Source organism: Dreissena polymorpha, chromosome 4 (assembly GCF_020536995.1).
Source record: "Dreissena polymorpha isolate Duluth1 chromosome 4, UMN_Dpol_1.0, whole genome shotgun sequence".
In the NCBI taxonomy this organism is placed as follows: domain Eukaryota; kingdom Metazoa; phylum Mollusca; class Bivalvia; order Myida; family Dreissenidae; genus Dreissena; species Dreissena polymorpha.
Genome location: NC_068358.1, coordinates 124884175 through 124903804, shown reverse-complemented (window position 1 = coordinate 124903804; position 19630 = coordinate 124884175). Strand labels below are relative to the sequence as shown.

At 36.4% G+C, this 19630-nt stretch overlaps 1 protein-coding gene across 2 annotated transcripts in view; it reads right to left on the bottom strand.

The window, feature by feature from the left end:
* Nucleotides 1-2195: 2195 nt before the first annotated feature.
* LOC127875909 (uncharacterized) overlaps nucleotides 2196-19630 on the bottom strand; it is a 48684-nt gene continuing 31249 nt past the window's right edge. The window contains exons 6-14 of one of the 2 annotated variants that reach the window (XM_052420662.1): nucleotides 18384-18812; nucleotides 16934-17010; nucleotides 15774-15897; nucleotides 15527-15628; nucleotides 14537-14680; nucleotides 9621-9782; nucleotides 7956-8093; nucleotides 6526-6559; nucleotides 2196-2944 (exon numbers count right to left, since the gene is read on the bottom strand). In XM_052420662.1, the coding sequence (XP_052276622.1) occupies nucleotides 6539-6559; nucleotides 7956-8093; nucleotides 9621-9782; nucleotides 14537-14680; nucleotides 15527-15628; nucleotides 15774-15897; nucleotides 16934-17010; nucleotides 18384-18812 (1197 nt within the window). In that variant the 3' untranslated portion in view covers nucleotides 2196-2944; nucleotides 6526-6538. The remainder of the gene's footprint in view (nucleotides 2945-6525; nucleotides 6560-7955; nucleotides 8094-9620; nucleotides 9783-14536; nucleotides 14681-15526; nucleotides 15629-15773; nucleotides 15898-16933; nucleotides 17011-18383; nucleotides 18813-19630) is intronic. The other variant, XM_052420661.1, reaches the window with a different exon arrangement.

Below are 19630 nucleotides of genomic sequence, written 5' to 3'. Positions count from 1 at the left end.
ACAGCGTAAAAGAGAAATGTGACGATAGTTTGAAGGTATGTTTAAAGCATCACCCTTTTGAATAAGGGCATAACAATTTCATTTTCCATAATGAAGGGAATGTGCACTCTTGTAATGATTGATTTAACACTAAGCATAACGATTTAGAAATAGATTCACTAGTGCGCTTTAGAACTAGATGACTGATTAAGTCTTCACCAACAGCTTTGTTAGTTATTACAAATTTTATTATATCCATTATTTCTGTTTCAGTAATAGACACATTTTGCAAACAGACAAATGAAAAATGAGTTAAGGCGGGGAGAACTCCCAAAGATGTATCTAAAGTTGAAATGGAGACAAAATAACTGTTTAAGCACGTTGCTTTTCCTTCATCGGACGTATGTATAGTAACGTTTTCATGAATGTCTACCGATTTTAGGTGTGGTATCACAACAGATCTCGAGTGTGATGGTATGAGATGTTTTAACATCTTCCAGTATTGCTTGGAATTTGAATCAATTACTGTTGTTTCAATATTGGAGAAAAATTGTTCCGTTGCATGTTTTATCATATGGTTGACTTTGTTACGAGCGTATTTGAATTTGCCAATTTGTTTTCAGAAGGTTGTTTTTATAGCGGTAGCTTTAAGTCTGTCGCGTGTACATGCCTACGTAGGTATCATAGAGTCATACCAAGGTTTAAGTTTAAATGGAATACATTATTTCATCATTTCTAAAAGTTTTTTTTCCGTGAATAAAACCGTAGCATCTTCTACACTCATCATTGTTATAACAATCCAATTTTCGCTGTTTATTCAATGGTTAAGACCTTTAAAATCAGCTCGGACATGTTTCTGTATCGGTTTACTTATAACGGTTGGGACTTTAATACGCGCAGCCGTGGCATGGTGATCATTGACTGAAATATCAATTGATATAACCTCACTGTTCATTACAATTAAATTAACGGAGGTCAATTTATGTAAGTATTCGCAAAGACTCTAGTTGCTCAGTTATGACGTTGCTTAAAATAAATATTTTCAATGTTTAAGACGGGTGTAGTTTATAAGTTGGTCTTCCTTTATATCACCAGGCATAATAACATTTTGGTTCATATTCAAGGCTTTGTCAATATTAGATTCAAAGTCATTCCAAAAGGATACATTCGAGTTTGGGGGACGATAAAAGCGGCAAGGTAAAGCGGAGAAGTAGCCGGTATTAATTTCAATTTCAAGTTGATCACTTTGATAAATCGAAGGTGACAGGTTTTCAACTATTCACATATCTAGTGTCGTGGGCGGCGTAGTGAACAAAACGCATACCAAATACTGCAAAGGCGACACTTAAATTGGTTATAGAAAGGAGATCTGAACCTGATCTCTATTGGTATGTCAACAGATCCTGTCAGTGGATGGCATCGACTTTCAGACGAAGGATGATTTTAATGAATTGTAGTTAATGTGTTAGGCAACTGGGCCTGTGGTGTTGGCAACGCGATATAAGGCTGCCCTCGTACATAAATTACGTGTTATACAACCTCTGCGCAGAGATTTGACTGCAATAAGCATATCTTGATCAAATATATGCCGTCAGTAACAACCACGTGATGATATCCGAACCACGTGGTAGAATAATTTTTCCGTTTTGTTTTAATTAAGTTCATTTATAAAAAATAATTACGAAACTTAACTTATACATTATTTTCAAAATAAAAAAATGACATCTTTTCATTATATAATACTTAAAAAAATCCTTCCAGATCGAGAATGGGTAAACGCGTGACACACAAGATGGCAACGTCCATGCCCAAACAGGTATATTTCGCCGTTTTATACCATTTATAACTTGTACTAATTGTTTAAATGCCGCTAACTTTCCAGCCATAGCAGCAAGAAAGGGTTTAGCGTTTATTTCGTATTAATATTCGCTCTTTATCTCGACATTACTCGCAGCGAATTTTCTTAGCGGGAGCTGTACTTTTGCGAACGTCGTCATCTTGTTTGTCACGTGATTACCCCCTCTGAAATAGGATTTTCTTGTGATTGCAGAGATAGTATGTGAGAGCATGGGCACGACATTTCTGCGTGGAGATTGCATGTTATACTTACACAAAATTCCAGATTTACGTCGACATTGCAGTAGAATTCTCATGTATGCGCTGCGCAGAGGCGGAAAATTTAGTGGAAGTACATGTGAGAACAGCATAACATGAAATTTGCACACGATAACATTTTATATTCAAAACTATATCGAAACATATATCCAAAGAAGAAAATACAACCATTTATTTTGAACACAATGTCTGTTAACGAACAATTCATTTACAATTCAACCTCACCTTAGTACTCTCATGTGCGTAAGACTATGAACAGATTTCCGTATTGCATACGGATGTTATTATATGAGAAACGTTTCAAATTCACTGCATATCAAGTTATTTGCTGAAAGCTAATACTTATCCAATACTCATTCAACTGAAAATAATATACACGACACAGAAATTCTGAAACGTAAATAAACACATTCATGCGCCTGTGTCACAAACTAACACATGTCTACGGCGATATACAAACATATTTGATAACACATGTCATTTCGCCTCCAAGGAATTATTTTCTATGTACGAGAAATGTTCAAACCAGATTTTATATGTAAAAAGCTACATTTTATACTTGATACATGGCAAAATACGAAGCACTTGTTGATAATTTACCTGCCAAAACGCAATTTTGGCGAAACTACCTGAACTTAATTCAATGAACACCGAGTTAAGGCATTTGTTGCTGATCATTTTAAGAAGTTTGGTTAAATTTCCAAGGAGAAGCTGAGTGTACATCGCCTCAGTCATACTAGTCAGATACTGAGTACATATTTATGATTCAACGCGATTTGGCGATGGCTAGCAGTATTTAAACAATTCCGTAATTTGGCAGCGACACCTTCTCCGTCTTCTGAATGGTTAACTGCAATAGAAAAAAGGTTTTAACGTAAATTGATCTTCTTCATGCAGTTATCAATTATAAAATCCCTCTTGACTATCAGATGTTCCACAAAACGCAAAAGCACTGGTTCTTTCGTTATATTTACGAGTTGCATGTATACACATTTAAAGTAAAAACACATTTAAAGTATATACTCATTTAAGTTAAACACATTTAAAGAATATACTCATAAACAAAGTTGTTGGAGAACGAACGATTTTTAATTTCGCGGCCATTGAATGTATGAATCCATGTGATAATTTGGTTTTAAATTTAACCTTAATGCATATTTTTGTGAAACATCGTATTGCGGCCCACTACTAAATGTGTTCAAGTATCTCACAAAAAGTCAACATTGGACTCACCCTGGAGGTAAATTGTTTTCGTTTTATGTATAAATAAAAACTTTAAAAATCTCTGAAATCGCAAGTTCCCGAGGTTTGGTATTCGGCATGTAACATGGAATGATGGTCCTATACTAAGTTTGTTCAAATCATTTCCCTCTGATTAAAACTTTAAAAGACTTTTATAGTAAAAATCTTATCTGAACCGCAAGGATCGGTGGTTTCATATTTGGAGTTTAACATCAATGTTCGTTCAAATCATGTCCCATGGTGTCAAAATTTGCCCCGCACAGGGGTCATTTGCTTTCCTTATATTTATTAGAGAAAACTTAAACAATCTTTTTCTCTAAAACCGAATGGCCCATATGTTTGGTATTTGTCATGTTAATTTTGTATTCTTGTCCTCAACCAAGTCTGTTCAAATTATGCTCATGTGGTAAAAACTTTCCCCATCCAAAGGTAAATTGTCTTCCTAATACTAGTATTTGGTATGTGCCATTATGCAGTGGTCCTCTATAATGATATTTTAAATGATGCATCTAGGAGTAAACCATCCCCTGGGGTCATATGCTATATGGATTTTATAGTGAAATAATTTCAAAAATCTTCCTGAAACAACACGGCCAATATGCGTTATATTTGGCATGTAACATTACATGTGGTCCTCTACTTAGTTTGTTCACATCCTTCCCCTGGGGTCAAAGCGTATCCCTGTTTGTGGGTTTCGGGGTTACATGTTTTATTTAATTAAATAGCATAATAACTTAATGTTACATCAGAATTTGGTTATGTACAATGATTGTTTAAATAGCGAGACAGGGTTCGAAACGGACCAAGTCTTACTAAACCTTAGGCAGGTGGACGATATAAGGCTATAAATGCCCTCTTGTTTTTTGCTTTAACTACTATTTGCAAAAAAGGATTGTATTTTTATTTTCAATTGATCTTGAATTTTATAAATGAGCTTTCATTTATAGATTTAACAAATGGCCTTTCACATTTTACTATTATCAATATTTGTTTCCATCAAATGTTTTTGGAATTTAAGATGCGGACAAATCCAAACTCATTATGTTCAATAGGTCCTTTCTTAAATCATTCTTACACCAATTTCAGTCATATGAAGCAAATACATGTAAACAGGCAATTACAAAACTTTCAGCGCATTAAAGGGGCCTTTTCACAGATTTTTGCATGTTTTGAAGTTTTTCATTAAATGCTTTATATTGATAAATGTAAACATTAAATTTTAAAAGCTCCAGTAAAAAATCAAAAATAAAATTTAAAAAAGTAGCCCGCAGCAGGGCTCGAACCAGTGACCCCCGGAATCCTGATGTATAAAACGCATAAGCCAACTGAGCTATCCTGCCAATCATACACAAGATGCGTATTTTATACTTTATATAAACAATCTTCGTAGTTTCACAAATTTAAACGACAATAACAAAACTCTCCAAATTATTCAATCGTTTCGCGTTGCAACGCTTTATAATTTTTAGGTTTTTAAATCGTCAAAAGATGCATATAATGGCTATATTAGACCGTGGCAAATGTTCAGTAATACTGTTTCCTCACAAATATCATAACTAAATCGAAAATTTGTGAATCTGACACAACTTTTTTCAATTTTGTCAATTTACCAAACCGTGAAAAGATCTCTTTAATATATTTTGAAGCATATACATATGTACATATCCAAACATATAAATTGGGGAAATCAGTTAATAAAAGCAATGCTTGCAACTATGTTGTCATACAAGTCCTATCTACAAAATTGTTAGTAACATAACAATCGCCACACGAAAGTTTACGCGAACATTGTTAGTCAAGCTCCAAATCAACAAATATTATGTTATGGACTACTGTTTACACACAAAGAGGTGTCGCTGGGTGTTGTACGAATTAATTCATTTATTAATTAATTATATTATTTAATCTTAGGTAATTGTGTTAAAGTAATAACAAGTTAAACACAGCAATCTATTGACGTTAATTAAGTAGCAGTGATGGAGCATCAACATAGACACCAAATATGTTGCCGTGGATGTCGAGCCAGTCACAATATTGGATAACACCGGGAGGGAAATAAACTTATTGTTGGTTTGTACTATTACAACTATTTCATTCACCTACCCATGATTGTGAAAAATATTGCTGCCATACATCTCCGTTTCTGTAACGAACCACTTATACGGCCAAACCGGGTAAGTATATTAATAAACTGTCTTGCAAAACTGAAATTTTCGTTGCATGTTGTGCGACACAACTAACCTTGCTGTACAAAGATAGTGTACGCGTCATTGTAATTTTGAAATATTAATCAATCAAAACCAAAAATCACTCAATTACTTAAAACGTAAGCTGTATCTAGAAAGAATAAATAATAGCACGTGAGCGTATTTTATACTGTCATACTTTAGTTGAGACTAAGTTATTGTCATTCGCAAAATCCTAATGCCGCCAACGAGACTATGATACCAGCAATTTACTCAGCCTCAATAAACATGATAAATGTTCAATTTATGTACATCCGAACATTTAGTAAAACACAATATGTCACAGAAAATATTAATGTGTGAACACATACATTTGTTTTGATTTTGTTCACAGCCTTCACAAAGCACGCCAGCGAAGCTAAATGACATGCATAAACATGTTTACATGCAAACATTAACCTATTTTCATACATGATTGTTATTAAAAATGTACTTTCCGTGTAAAAGAAGTTTCTTATAAACGAAAATATAGTCTAAGCGGAGAGTTTTGCCCCTGATTAGCCTGTGCTGACTGCACAGGCTTATCTGGGAGGAAACTTTACGACGTGCATTAAGCCCGTTTTCCCAGACCGAGACTCAAATATACAAATATAAATAAATAACTGGGCATAATTCATGTGCGTAAAGTGCCGTCCCAGATTAGCCTGTGCAGTCCGCACAGGCTAATCAGGGACGACACTTTCCACCTAAACTTGATTTTCGGTAAGGGGGGACTTTCTTGAAACTAAAAATACCATTTAAGCGGAAAGTGTCGTCCCTGATTAGCCTGTGCGGACTGCACAGGCTAATCTGGGACGACACTTTACGCACATGAATTAAGCCCAGTTTTCTCAGAACAAGACACAATTGATCTTGAAATAATGCTATTCGTAAATGGAGTCATGCATTATTAAACCTTTCACCACCACAGACATGAATGGACTAATAACACACAATAGAATACCTCTTGTCTACGTCTACAGTCGTGTAATTTGTGTCTGTAAATCATGTGAATAGTTACATACAAAATGATACAGTTACTTATTATAGTGCAATATGAAAAGGTATATATTTACATGTGTACATAAACAAATGATTTAGCATGTGTCTTACTTTATGATAACTTTATTTATTACGTTATCAACAATTTGAAAAATATACAAATGTCTATCCTTAAAATAATCCCCCGTTTAACGCGCCTTGTATATATCATACTCTTTTTTGTAAGTTTATATTATGATACGTTGCCCGCACAGACCAAGACATGTATAACCCGTGACGTCATGCATCTACATTAAAGTCATTGCAGTAAATACTACAAACTACAGAAAAATGTACCAAATCGAAATAATACATGCTTTTTATCTCATAGAGTGGCAATCTCTAAGGTTTTCTCTCTTGTTCAATATGATTTATCACAACATGATGTTTGTTGCAAAAATAATACTTTTTGTATCATTTATGTAATTAATTAAGTGTGTGCGTATTACAAATTCCTTACTTTTGACCACAAATAGTGTCTATTTTATTGTCCACACAACAATTCTGCACAACGTTAGGTTTACGTAATTACATTTTAATACATAATGAATACATCAACCAGTATACATTATTATAGAAACTTGATTATAAATTATATGTATTAAATAACGCAATTTACACTTATATTTTAGATATGCACAAATCTTCAACATAAAAACATCAAACTTACGATCTTCAAATTTGATGTTGTCCGTGTCTTACCGGAAATGTTAATGGGCTAAACACTCATTTTACCCTAATCATGCTTGTAGTACATGTGTGTAGTGTTTTAATATTATACTATAAGAAACTTTCACATGGTTGATTTGCAATTATCTAACAGGCTTTACACACAGACCATGTGACATATACGAGGTTGAAAGACCCATTGTGAAATGACAACATTACGTCGCCAAGGTCGGAACATATCGTGAAATGAGAATGAACGTGCATCAGTTAGACAATTTTATATTGGGTCAAAGGAACATTAAAGCCACTCTTAAAACCAATCAATATCTATTCTAGCACTAGCAGTAACATAAACGTACAGCAGATGTGATCGTGAAACGTTCCAAACTCGAAGAAATGAGTCGCGTTCTAAGAAAACTGGTTTGAATGCATGTGCGTAAAGTGTCGTCCCAGATTAGCTTGTGCAGTCCACACAGGCTAATCAGGGACGACACTTTTCGACTTAATTGGATTTTTGCTAAGAAGATATTTCATTTAAACGAACAATGTCATAAAAGCGGAAAGTGTCGTCCCTTATTAGCCTGTGCGGACTGCACAGGCTAATCTGGGATGACACTTTAGGCACATGAATTTTGCCCAGTTTTCTCAGAACACGACTCGAATAATCAAAAGCGATCAACTAACCCTTCCATTGGACGCAGCAACAATCATCCTGGAGATGTCATCCAGTTTGAGTTCTTGGGCGCGTTCATACAGAGACGTCGTACAGTGGCCACACTCCTGCATGGCGCACATCGGGTCGTTGGGGTTACACTCGGTATACTGTGTAATACAGAAATTACTTTAAGCAAACAGCGCAGACCCTGATGAGACGCCGCATCATGCGGCGTCTCATCTGGGTCTACGCTGTTTGCCAAGGCGTTTTTTTCTAGACGCTAGGCATAAATGGGTTAAACCTTCAATTCTTAGCATCACCTGGTTCCCAGTTTTGAAGTTATTTTTACAGTTCACTTTTTTGCATGGACAGATAAGCAAAAAACAAACCCAAACACGATTTAACATAACATGATGTAAAATATACATCGTAATATCATATCATACACAATATATTCTTTTAACAAAGAAATACACCATCCAGTCAGAGAATATATGCTATCAACCGTTTTTCCTCGATTTTAAAATTATTTTAGACCATGGCAACTAGTAAACTTGTGTTAGTAAAAACAGTGAATGACGTTAATGACGAAAAAGTAGATCTACTTGTTTTTGAAATTTGTTTCAAAGCAATTGATAATTAATTTATTCAAGAATTTTCACACTAGCAAAGAATTACATGCATGCGAACATTTTCATTGACGTTTGTTGCGAATTATGAATCGCATTGGTCAAACAGATTAATTTGATATCTATTTACATCGTAAAAAGATAAGGTGAGTACATGGCGTAACCATTTTGGTCGTTAATTTTTACGATTCCGACTTTAATAACAATATGCAATTAAATGCTGAAATATTCCTTTTATAAACATTCTGTCTTAATTAATTTTTACAAATGTAAAGTTGATTAGCAAATAAACTTGAACAAATCAAAACTGGTCGCACTCGTAATGCTTATTGTTATTAAGTGAATTAACCCATTTATGACTAGCGTATAGAAAAAAATGCCTTGGCAAACAGCGTACACCCAGATGAGACGACGCATGATGGTCAATATTTTTCAGTGGTGTCAAAGTATTTAGTTTAACCCATTTATGCCTAGTTGACTCTCCCATCCTTCTAAATTGGTTCAATTTATTTCCAAAATTAGGGATGTCTAGTATATTTATTTTTATATTTAGAATATTTCTTACATAAATTCCTTTAAGCAAACAGCGCAGACCCTGATGAGACACCGCATCATGCGGCGTCTCATCTGGGTCTATGCTGTTTGCCAATGCCTTTTTTCTAGACGCTAGGCATAAATGGGTTATGTTTTTATTTCAAATTCAACAAAAAACATGTTTCTTTTTATTTCCATGTTTCTTGAAAATGTTGACATTTCAATGACAAACGGTCGATCGGTGAATAATAAAATTGACATTAATCACTTACAAGTAGTGTTTTGTAAATAGCTTTTATATAAATATGTATTTATAGGAACGACTTTCATAATAATCTTGTAACTGTAGGCGAGTAATAATATGTCACTTGTTAAACGGCAATAGCGTTTGTTTTTGCATATAGCTTTTTGTAAGCGTTCAAAGCCACTTAAAATAATTAAAGTATTTGCACACGTGGACAGATGACAAACAAAATCATCGAAAATTAACTATTGCAAGTATTTTACACACACGCGACTTTGCGCGCATACCTGTTTGTACACATTTGTTTCAAAGCCGTTGAGAATTAAGAATTCGGCGATCTCCACCGCTCGTTTATCAAGGCAATCGAACAGGATGACGCTGTAGCGAGACACATCCCCGATACTCTTGAGGCCCGTCACCAGGGACTTCACTGTCTCCAGGTCGCCACTCTGACAACAGAAGTGCCATTAAATACTTGAACAGTGTTGAGTCGTGTTCTGAGAAAACTGGGCTTAATGCATGTGCGTGAAGTGTCGTCCCAGATTAGCCTGTGCATTCCGCAAAGGGTAATCAGGGACGACACTTTCCGCCTAAATTGGATTTTGGCTACGAAGAGACATCATGCAAACGAAAAATGTCACACAAGCGGAAAGTGTTGTCCCTGGTTAGCCTGTGCGGACTGCACAGGCTAATATGGGACGACACTTTACGCGCATTCATTATGCCCAGTTTTCTCAGAACGCGACTCATATTTATCGATATCCGTACATTTTTAGCCAACATGCACCACTGCCCCCTTCTGCGATCACTTCGTTATAAGTCGCCTGTTTACACTCGATGCAGCATACTGTCATGGCTAATTGATCTCATGTCGACAGTGGAAACCATTCATACACCTGTGTGGACAGAAGCAAACGGAGGCAACCGAGAACAAGAGGGCCATGATGGCCCTGTATAGCTCCACTGTTTTTTCTATGCGAAAAAACGTGTAATGCGCATGGGTTGAAATGTACTCAAGCATGTGACTTTCTCTTTCTATCCCTCGTCCCACTGGGCGCATAAAGTTGGAAGGGTGAGCATTTTTATATATGGAAAAAGTTACTACCGTGTTAACTAAACAGACAAAAAAGCCCGGGAATTGTTGCACAGGTCCTTTGCTTATAACGTAGGTACATTTATCTCTCCAAAAGATATTGTCGTTCTTTCTATTTCACATATTTTAGATGCTGAAGATCAAATCTACGCATTTGATTTGAAACAGATTCACAAGACCCATAGAAATCAAAATGCCTTAACCCTTTACCAAACAACACATTTTGGACTTTCCCAATTTGAAAGAGGTTGCAGACGTCAATTGAATTAAAATGGAATATGAAGGAAATGATCAGGTAGGGTAGAAATAATTGTGATAAAAGGAGAAATTGCTCATCAACCCACACATCCCTAAAACCAACAGGCCTGAGAATATTATGATAATCTAAAGATTATTTCTTTATATTTATAAATGTATTTAATTAAGTAATACATTTGACTTCTAAGATCAATTCATAACTTGTAAATAGAAAATTATAAAATGGTCAGAAATATATATGGATTGTTGAGCAATAGACAATCATTTCAACAATTCATGATCAGTCACTATTCACAAATGGAACAATGAATCATTAGTTATTAAAAAGCAGCATATACGATAGTTAAAAACATTGCACTTCATTAATTTCAACACCTTCTCTTGGATACAAAGTTTGAGTTTACCGTGCAGTATCATATATTGACTTTCCTTGAAATAATTATGTTCATGGAAGTTGTGTTTTTAAAATCAATAATATATTATTAAACTGGTGTTAACACTACAAAAAAAGACATGAAATTAACATGTCATCCAAAATATTTTCATCCGGATATATGGTCACTTTCGACATATTTAAATAAAACCCGACTTTTTTCAGTTTATTAGAAAAACATTCATAACACATGTTCTTACTTCAATGCCTTTGTAAGCAGTCACCATCTGACCTAAAATGGCACTAAATGACAGGGTTTTATCTCATGTTTACAAGATGTTGATGTTGTTGTTGGTCACAGCCAAACGGCCGCAGTAATCTCCACTGGTAAACGTCATATGTTCAGTTTTGTGACCCCCGGGGCCGGGTCAAATTTGAGCCCAGGGGAATAATTTGAACAAATTTGGTAGAGGACTATTAGATATCACTACATACCAAATTTAGTAGCCCTAGGCTCTATAATTAAGAACAAGAATATTTTTAAAGTTTGCACAAAATAGGCCTTATTTAAGCTTATGTTCATTTTTGTGACCCCTGGGGCAAGGTCAAATTTGTTCCTAGGGGCATAATTTGAATAAACTTCGTAGAGAACTATTAGATGTCACTACCTACCGAATTTGGTAGAAATAGGCGCAATGGTTATGGACAAGATTTTTATAGTTTGCACAAAATGGGCCCAATATAAGCATATGTTCAATTTTGTGACCCCTGGGGAACGGTCAAATTTGATCCCAGGGGCTTAATTTGAACAAACTTGGTAGAGGACTATAAGATCTCATTACATACCAAATTTGGTAGCCCTATGCCATACAGTTATGGACAAGAAGATTTTTAAAGTTTGCACAAAATAGGACTTATATAAGCAAATTTTCGATTTTTTGACCCCCCAGGGCAGGGTCATATTTGACCCCAGGGGCATAATTTGAACAAACTTGGTAGGACTATTAGATGTCACTACATACCAAATTTGGTAGCCCTAGGCCCAATGGTTATGGACGAGAAGATTTTTAAAGTTTTCACAAAATAGGCCTTATATAAGCAAATTTTCAATTTTTTGACCCCCCGGGGCAGGGTCAAATTTGACCACAGGGGCATAATTTGAACAAACTTGGTAGAGGACTATAAGATGTCACTACATACCAAATTTGGTAGCCCTTGGCCCAATGGTTATGGACAAGAAGATTTTTAAAGTTTACACAAAATAGGCCTTATATAAGCAAATGTTCAATTTTTGACCTCCCGGGGCAGGGTCAAATTAGACCCCAGGGGCATAATTTGAACAAACTTGATAGAGGACAATAAGATGTCACTACATACAAAATTTGGTAGCCCTAGGCCCAATGGTTATGGACAAGAAGATTTTTAAAGTTTGCACAAAATAGGCCTTAAATAAGCAAATTTTCAATTTTTTAACCCCCTTGGGCAGGGTCAAATTTGACACCAGGGGCATAATTTGAACAAACTTGGTAGAGGACTATAAGATGTCACTACATACCAAATTTGGTAGCCCTAGGCCCAATGGTTATGGACAAGAAGATTTTTAAAGCTTGCACAAAATAGGCCTTATATAAGCAAATTTTCATTTTTTTAACCCCCCGGGGCAGGGTCAAATTTGACCCCAGGTGCATACTTTGAACAAACTTGATAGAGGACAATAATATGTCACTCCATACCAAATTTTGTAGCCCTATGCCATACGGTTATGGACAAGAAGATTTTTAAAGTTTGCACAAATAGGCCTTATATAAGCAAATTTTCAATGTTTTGACCCCCCGGGGCAGGGTAAAATTTAACCCCAGGGGCATAATTTGAACAAACTTGGTAGAGGACTATAAGATGTCACGACATAGCAAATTTGGTAGCCCTAGGCCCAATGGTTACAGACAAGAAGATTTTTAAAGTTTGCACAAAATAGGCCTTATATAAGCAAATTTTCAATTTTTTGACCCCCCGGGGCAGGGTCAAATTTGACCCCAGGGGCATAATTTGAACAAACTTGGTAGAGGACTATAAGATGTCAATACATACCAAATTTGGTAGCCCTAGGCCTAATGGTTATGGACAAGAAGATTTATAAAGATTGCACAAAATAGGCCTTATATAAGCAAATTTTCAATTTTTTGACCCCCCGGGGCAGGGTCAAATTTGACCCCAGGGGCATAATTTGAACAAATTTGAAAGAGGTTCACCACAGGAACATTCCTGAGAAATTTCATCAGATTTGGACGAGTAGTTTAGGACAAGAAGATGTTTAAATAAAAAGTTAACGCACGCACGCACGGACGCACGAACGTACGCACACACGACGGACACAGGACCATGACATAAGCCCCGCTGGCCTTTGGCCAGTGGAGCTAAAAAAATCCAGTGCTCAGAGCAAAATTTGAAACATTTACTTCGCGCGTTCGCTTCCTATGCCACTACTGCGATTACTGCACGTGCATAAAACACATACACCACAGTACAAATTCGATTCCTCAAGGAATTTTTTTTCAAATTGCTTAAAACTACTTACCGTATTATGCTTATAATTTTTTGTTACATCAAAAACTAATGTAACAAAACATCTGCAACTATTCAAATCGCATCTTAACGAGTGTCTGTAATACGGTAAGAGCCTACCTTTTTTTAAACTGGATATTGAAAAAAAAACTTGTTTTATTTATTCATAAACAATAATTGACAAATAATTATAAAGCAACACCACATACATTAACCCATTTATGCCTAGCGTCTAGAAGAAAAAAGGCCAAGGCAAACAACGTAGACCCAGATGAGACGCCGCATGATGCGGCGTCTGATCAAGGTCTGCGCTGTTTGCTTAAAGGAACTTCTGTAAGAAATATTCTAAATATAGAAATCATATACTAGACATCCCTAATTTTGGAAATAAATTGATCCAATTTAGAAGGATGGGAGAGTCCACTAGGCATAAATGGGTTAATGTTCGGCATCATACCTCGATAGCTTTCCTGAAGGTGGTCTCGAAATCAGTCTCAGAGATATACATTGAGATCACATACCTCAATGGCTTTCCTGAAGGTAGTCTCGAAATCAGTCTCTGAGAGATATACATTGAGATCACATACCTCAATGGCTTTCCTGAAGGTAGTCTCGAAATCAGTCTCTGAGAGATATACATTGAGATCACATACCTCAATGGCTTTCCTGAAGGTAGTCTCGAAATCAGTCTCTGAGAGATATACATTGAGATCACATACCTCAATGGCTTTCCTGAAGGTATTCTCGAAATCAGTCTCTGAGAGATATACATTGAGATCACATACCTCAATGGCTTTCCTGAAGGTAGTCTCGAAATCAGTCTCTGAGAGATATACCTTGAGATCACATACCTCAATGGCTTTCCTGAAGGTATTCTCGAAATCAGTCTCTGAGAGATATACATTGAGATCACATACCTCAATGGCTTTCCTGAAGGTAGTCTCGAAATCAGTCTCTGAGAGATATACATTGAGATCAAACTCCGTAATGTCACGCTGCAGCATCAGGTACTTTTGATTTCCGCATTTATCTTTCTGAAATTCGTCTGCGGTCATTCCAAACTAAAATTAAAACAACACAAACTAGCAAGCAGATCACGTTTTCGTTATTTTAAAATACAATACACAGGGAACCAAGCAAACAAAGACATCTGTTGAAATAATTATGCAATTAAGACAGCTTTTAGCTGATAAGACATAACTAACTGGAATTTTAACAAAGGACTTGTACGTTAAACGTAAAATGTTGACGCTCATGCCGGCTTGGTTGTTAAACGTGAGACCCCGTAATCATGTTTTCATTAAAGGGACCTTTTCACGGTTTGGTAAATTGATAAAATAAAAAAAATTGTGTTCGATTCGCAAATTTTCGTTTAAGTTATGATATTTGTTAGAAAAAAGAAATACTGAACATTTACCATGCTCTAAAATATCCATAACATATATATGCATTTTTTGACGAATCAAAACCCTGAAAATTATCAAGCATTGCAACGCGAATCGATTGAAGAATTTGGAAAGTTCTGTTGTTGTCGTTATATTTTTGGGAAACTACGAGGATTGCTTATATAAGTAAAAAATACATCCGCTAATAGCATGAGCACGGATGGCCGAGTGGTCTAAGCGGGAGACTTTTTACTCCAGGACTCCAGGGGTCAGTGGTTGGAGCCCAGTTGAGGGTTACTTTTTTCCTTTTTTTTAATTGTATTCTTGTTGTTTTTTACTGGAGATTTTTAGGTCCAATTGTTTAATTTATCAATTAAAAGGATTTAATGATAAGCTTCAATATATGCCAAAATCTGTGAAAAAGCCCCTTTTAACAGTACAACCGTAGATAAGTGTTCCCTGAACTCTTTCTTTAATAAGACAATAATCGTTCCTTTAAAAATAAGCCCATAGATAACTTACAGCGTCATGAAGGTCGGACCGGGCTCCTCCTTTTACTATCTTGTTCATGACATCACGATTGTCCAAAAACAAGTTTGCGTAGTGCAGTGGAGTTCTGTCAAGCTGTAAAATACGACGAATATAGTAATAACTAGCAAACACTTTCAAGACATTTACTGAGTGGTCAGTTTTACAATTTACACACACTTGTAGCACAAGAAGCTTTCATTGTTGCTAAACAAAAACTAGGTTTACAAAATGTACTCACACTGTCCCGTGAGTTGATAAGGTCGGGATACTCGTCGAGTATGTACATGATCACGTTGACGTGACGCTTGAGAATCGCACGATGGAGAACGCTGCGGCCACATCGATCACGTGCTTCACTATAGCTAAAACGGAAAATAAACACACTTGATGGACATAGTTTTTCACCATAGCTATAACAGAAAGTAAAAACACTTGACGGTTTCGTAGTTTTTCACCATATTGAGAACGGGATATAAAGACACTTGCAGGGCAGTCTCATGGTTTTACACAATAGCTACAACGGAAAGTAAACACACTTGAGGGACAGTTTAATACATTTTCACCACAGCTACAACTGGATGTAAACCCACTTGAGGGAGAGTTTCATAGCTTTTCACCATAGCTTAAACGGGAAGTTAACATACTTGAGGGACAGCTTTATATGTTTTCACAATACATGTAGCTACAACGGGATGTAAACACACTTGAGAGACAGTTACATGTTTTTTAAATAGCTAAAACGGAAAGTTTACACACTTTAGGGACCTTTAAACAGTTTTTTTTATCATAGCCACAACTGGATGTGAAAAACATGAGGTACATTTACATTGTTTTTCACCATAGCTTCAACGGAATGTTAACACACTTCAGGGATAGCTTCATTAGTTTTCACCATAGCTACTACGGGATTTTAACACACATGATGGAGAGGTTCATAGCTTTTCACCATAGCTACAACAGGCAGTAAACAACACTTGAGGAACATTTCAAAGTATTTCAGCCTAGCTTCAGCCAGATGTATACACTTTTGGGGACAGATTTATAGTTTTTCACCATGACTGCAGCAGGATGTAAATACACTTGTAGATCACAATAAAGTGTTTGGGAACTTGCCATGTGTTATTAAACTGACGATGATTTGCCATACGCACACCATTCTAAGAAAAGTCGATACCATGAAAATTTAAACATTAAATAAATAGAAAGTTATTCATAGGAGGTAACCGTCCTAAGAACATGCTATTTCAATGTACCGGTACATGTATTTAGTCTATAAATATGTTTATAATTGTTCGGGTTTCTATTTTAGATAGGACTACATGCGCGTTGTGGTAAGAGAATCAACTTTAAACAAACGCAAAAATAAAAAAAACATAAGTGGGCAGTGTCCATAGTTACCGTTTACTGCCTAGCAACTTTTTTAGGTCGTCTGCTGAACCTTCGTCCACTGCCTGGAATACCCTTTTGACACAAGCCTGGAAATGCACGCGCAATCGTCGATCAATACACCATGCAAACGCATCAAAAGTGATAACGCACAACGGTCTGACAGTGTGAAAAGCTTTCCAGTTACGCATTTGTGATTATAGACGGAAAATCAATGCGTATTCTTTCCAAAGACACCTGTACATTCGAATACCTATAATCTTAGCGTACAAAGAGTGCCAAAGGCCATAGGTCGCTCATCTGAGACCCGAAGGAACTGACCTCTTTGAGCAGATTAAGTGCTGTTGGTGGATGAAATATGGCTTCTGACGTCGCTTTTTGACTAAAACCGTTTTTGAACTCAGCTGAGTCGTCATTAAACAAATGAGTCTTGTTCTGAGAAAACTGGGCATAATGCATGTGCGTAAAGTGTCGTCCCAGATTACCGGTAGCCTATGCAGTCCACACAGGCTAATCAGGGACGACACTTTCCGCCTAAATTGGATTTTTGCTAAGAAGAGACCTAATTTCCACGAAAAATGTCATAAAAGCGTTAAGTGTCGTCCCTGATTAGCATGTGCTGACTGCACAGGCTAATCTGGGACGACACTTTACGCACATGCATTATGCCCAATTTTCTCAGAACACGACCCAAATGATCTGATTAGGTGTCATGCTAGGGTAATTCGTTTTAATGGGCCAAAACCATTTTCGTACTCGGCCAAGATATCCTTCAAAAATATGCTCTGAGCAAGCTTCATGAAGATTGGAAAGTGTTGAAGAGCTTTCACTATAGCAGTGAAAGAACATCTGCCTCGAACCCCCGGGACCTATTTTTCAACGGACCGACACTATTTTCAAACTTTCTCAAGATATGATTAGAACAAATGTTCTGGTAAAGTGTCATGAAAATTGAGCCAAAAATGTGAGTGTTCACAGTGTTTCAATAACCCACAAACTGCCCGACCCCTAGCGACCATGTTTTTCAATGGACCTGCACCACTTTTGAACTCAGCCGAGATATCATAAAGCAAATGTTCTTATAAAGTTGCATAACATTTGAAGTAAAAATGACTTCTATAGTTTTAATAAGTTTTTTATATAGCCATATAAGGAAAACTGTCCCGTCCCCACCACCTGGCGGTCATGTATATCAGCGGAAAGGAACCATTTTCGACCTATTTTTTATCAAAAGTATGGGCAAGATATAATTGCCGACGGTTGGATTTTCATACGTCCGCCTTGTACAGGAATACATGTCATACAAAACACTGTACACAGGAAGAACTCAATATTACAATTAACTGCGATGAAAACTACAGTATTTTAATTTAACTAAATTTTGTAGCAATAAAGAAAATAATGTTGAAGATACAAAATATTAAATAAAATCTTATACCGATAAAAAGAATACTTTCGTTACCTGTATTGGAGCCGTATATCGGACAAGATCGTGTATATTGCGCGCCCCAGTTTTCTTCGCGATTTCCGTCAATGTTTTCTTCCCTTCGCACAGATCTAACACATGATCGTAATTGTGGAGGATTAGTTTCTCCAAGTCTTCAAACTTCTTGTCTTTCACCAACTTAATAACGTGTTCATCGATGAGTCTCGTGTAGCGAGGACAGTTGTTTTTCTCCGCGAGATCACGTGCCGTGCGACCCTGGCAGTCACGAGCCGCGATATTTACTCTGTTGTTTAACAAGCACTTTACGACAGATTCTGACTGGTTTGTGTCTATGGCCAGATGGAGTATTGTTTGTCCCAGTCTGTCGCGTGCGCTTAAATCGCTCCCTCGTAGAACGCGAGTCGTTAGCTTCTCATCGTAGGGGGCTCCGAGTCCACAGAAAAGCTGCAAACAGACATAAAGGGTACACGTTTTTGTCGCTGTGACAACGCATCATAGCGTCGCTATAAATGTAAGTCGAATATTTAATTTATTTTTTCTTCTTTTTTAATTTATCAAGAATACTAGGTTAATGTTGGATGCAAATCTTTAAGCTTATTTAGCGAGGCTTAAAATATAAACCACAAGTCTTATCGATCTGTTAGCAAGCGTGTCAGAATGATTGACATCTACATCTACATTGCATTTACATCTGGTATTTGTTTTCGTTGTGTTTAACGCTATATATTACGCTTCAAACTTTTACATAGTTTTAAAATCGCTTACCACTAATAAAACAGTGTTCGTTTGATTAGTAAAAGAGCGACACTGCAATTAGTTTACGTTAACATTAAATTGTGAATAAGATGGTACACGACCGCTACTAACAGTCGCAACCTTTAAGTACCATTGGCTCGTGTATTTATTCATCTAAACAAGATATGTTTGTGAAACACAATGTCCCCCTATATGATGTTTGACCATGAAGGATGACCTTGACCTTGTGAAGGATGACCTTGACCTTTCACCACTCAAAATGTGCAGCTCCATGAGATACACATGCATGTCAAATATCAAGTTGCTATCTTCAATATTGCAAAAGTATTCATAAAATAAGCGATTTGGGCCACATATATTTGACCTCTGACCTTGAAGGATGACCTTGACCTTGACCTTTCACCACTTAAAATGTGCAGCTCCATGAGATGCACATGCATGCCAAATATCAAGTTGCTATCTTCAATATTGCAAAAGTATTTATAAAATAAGCGATTTGGGCCACA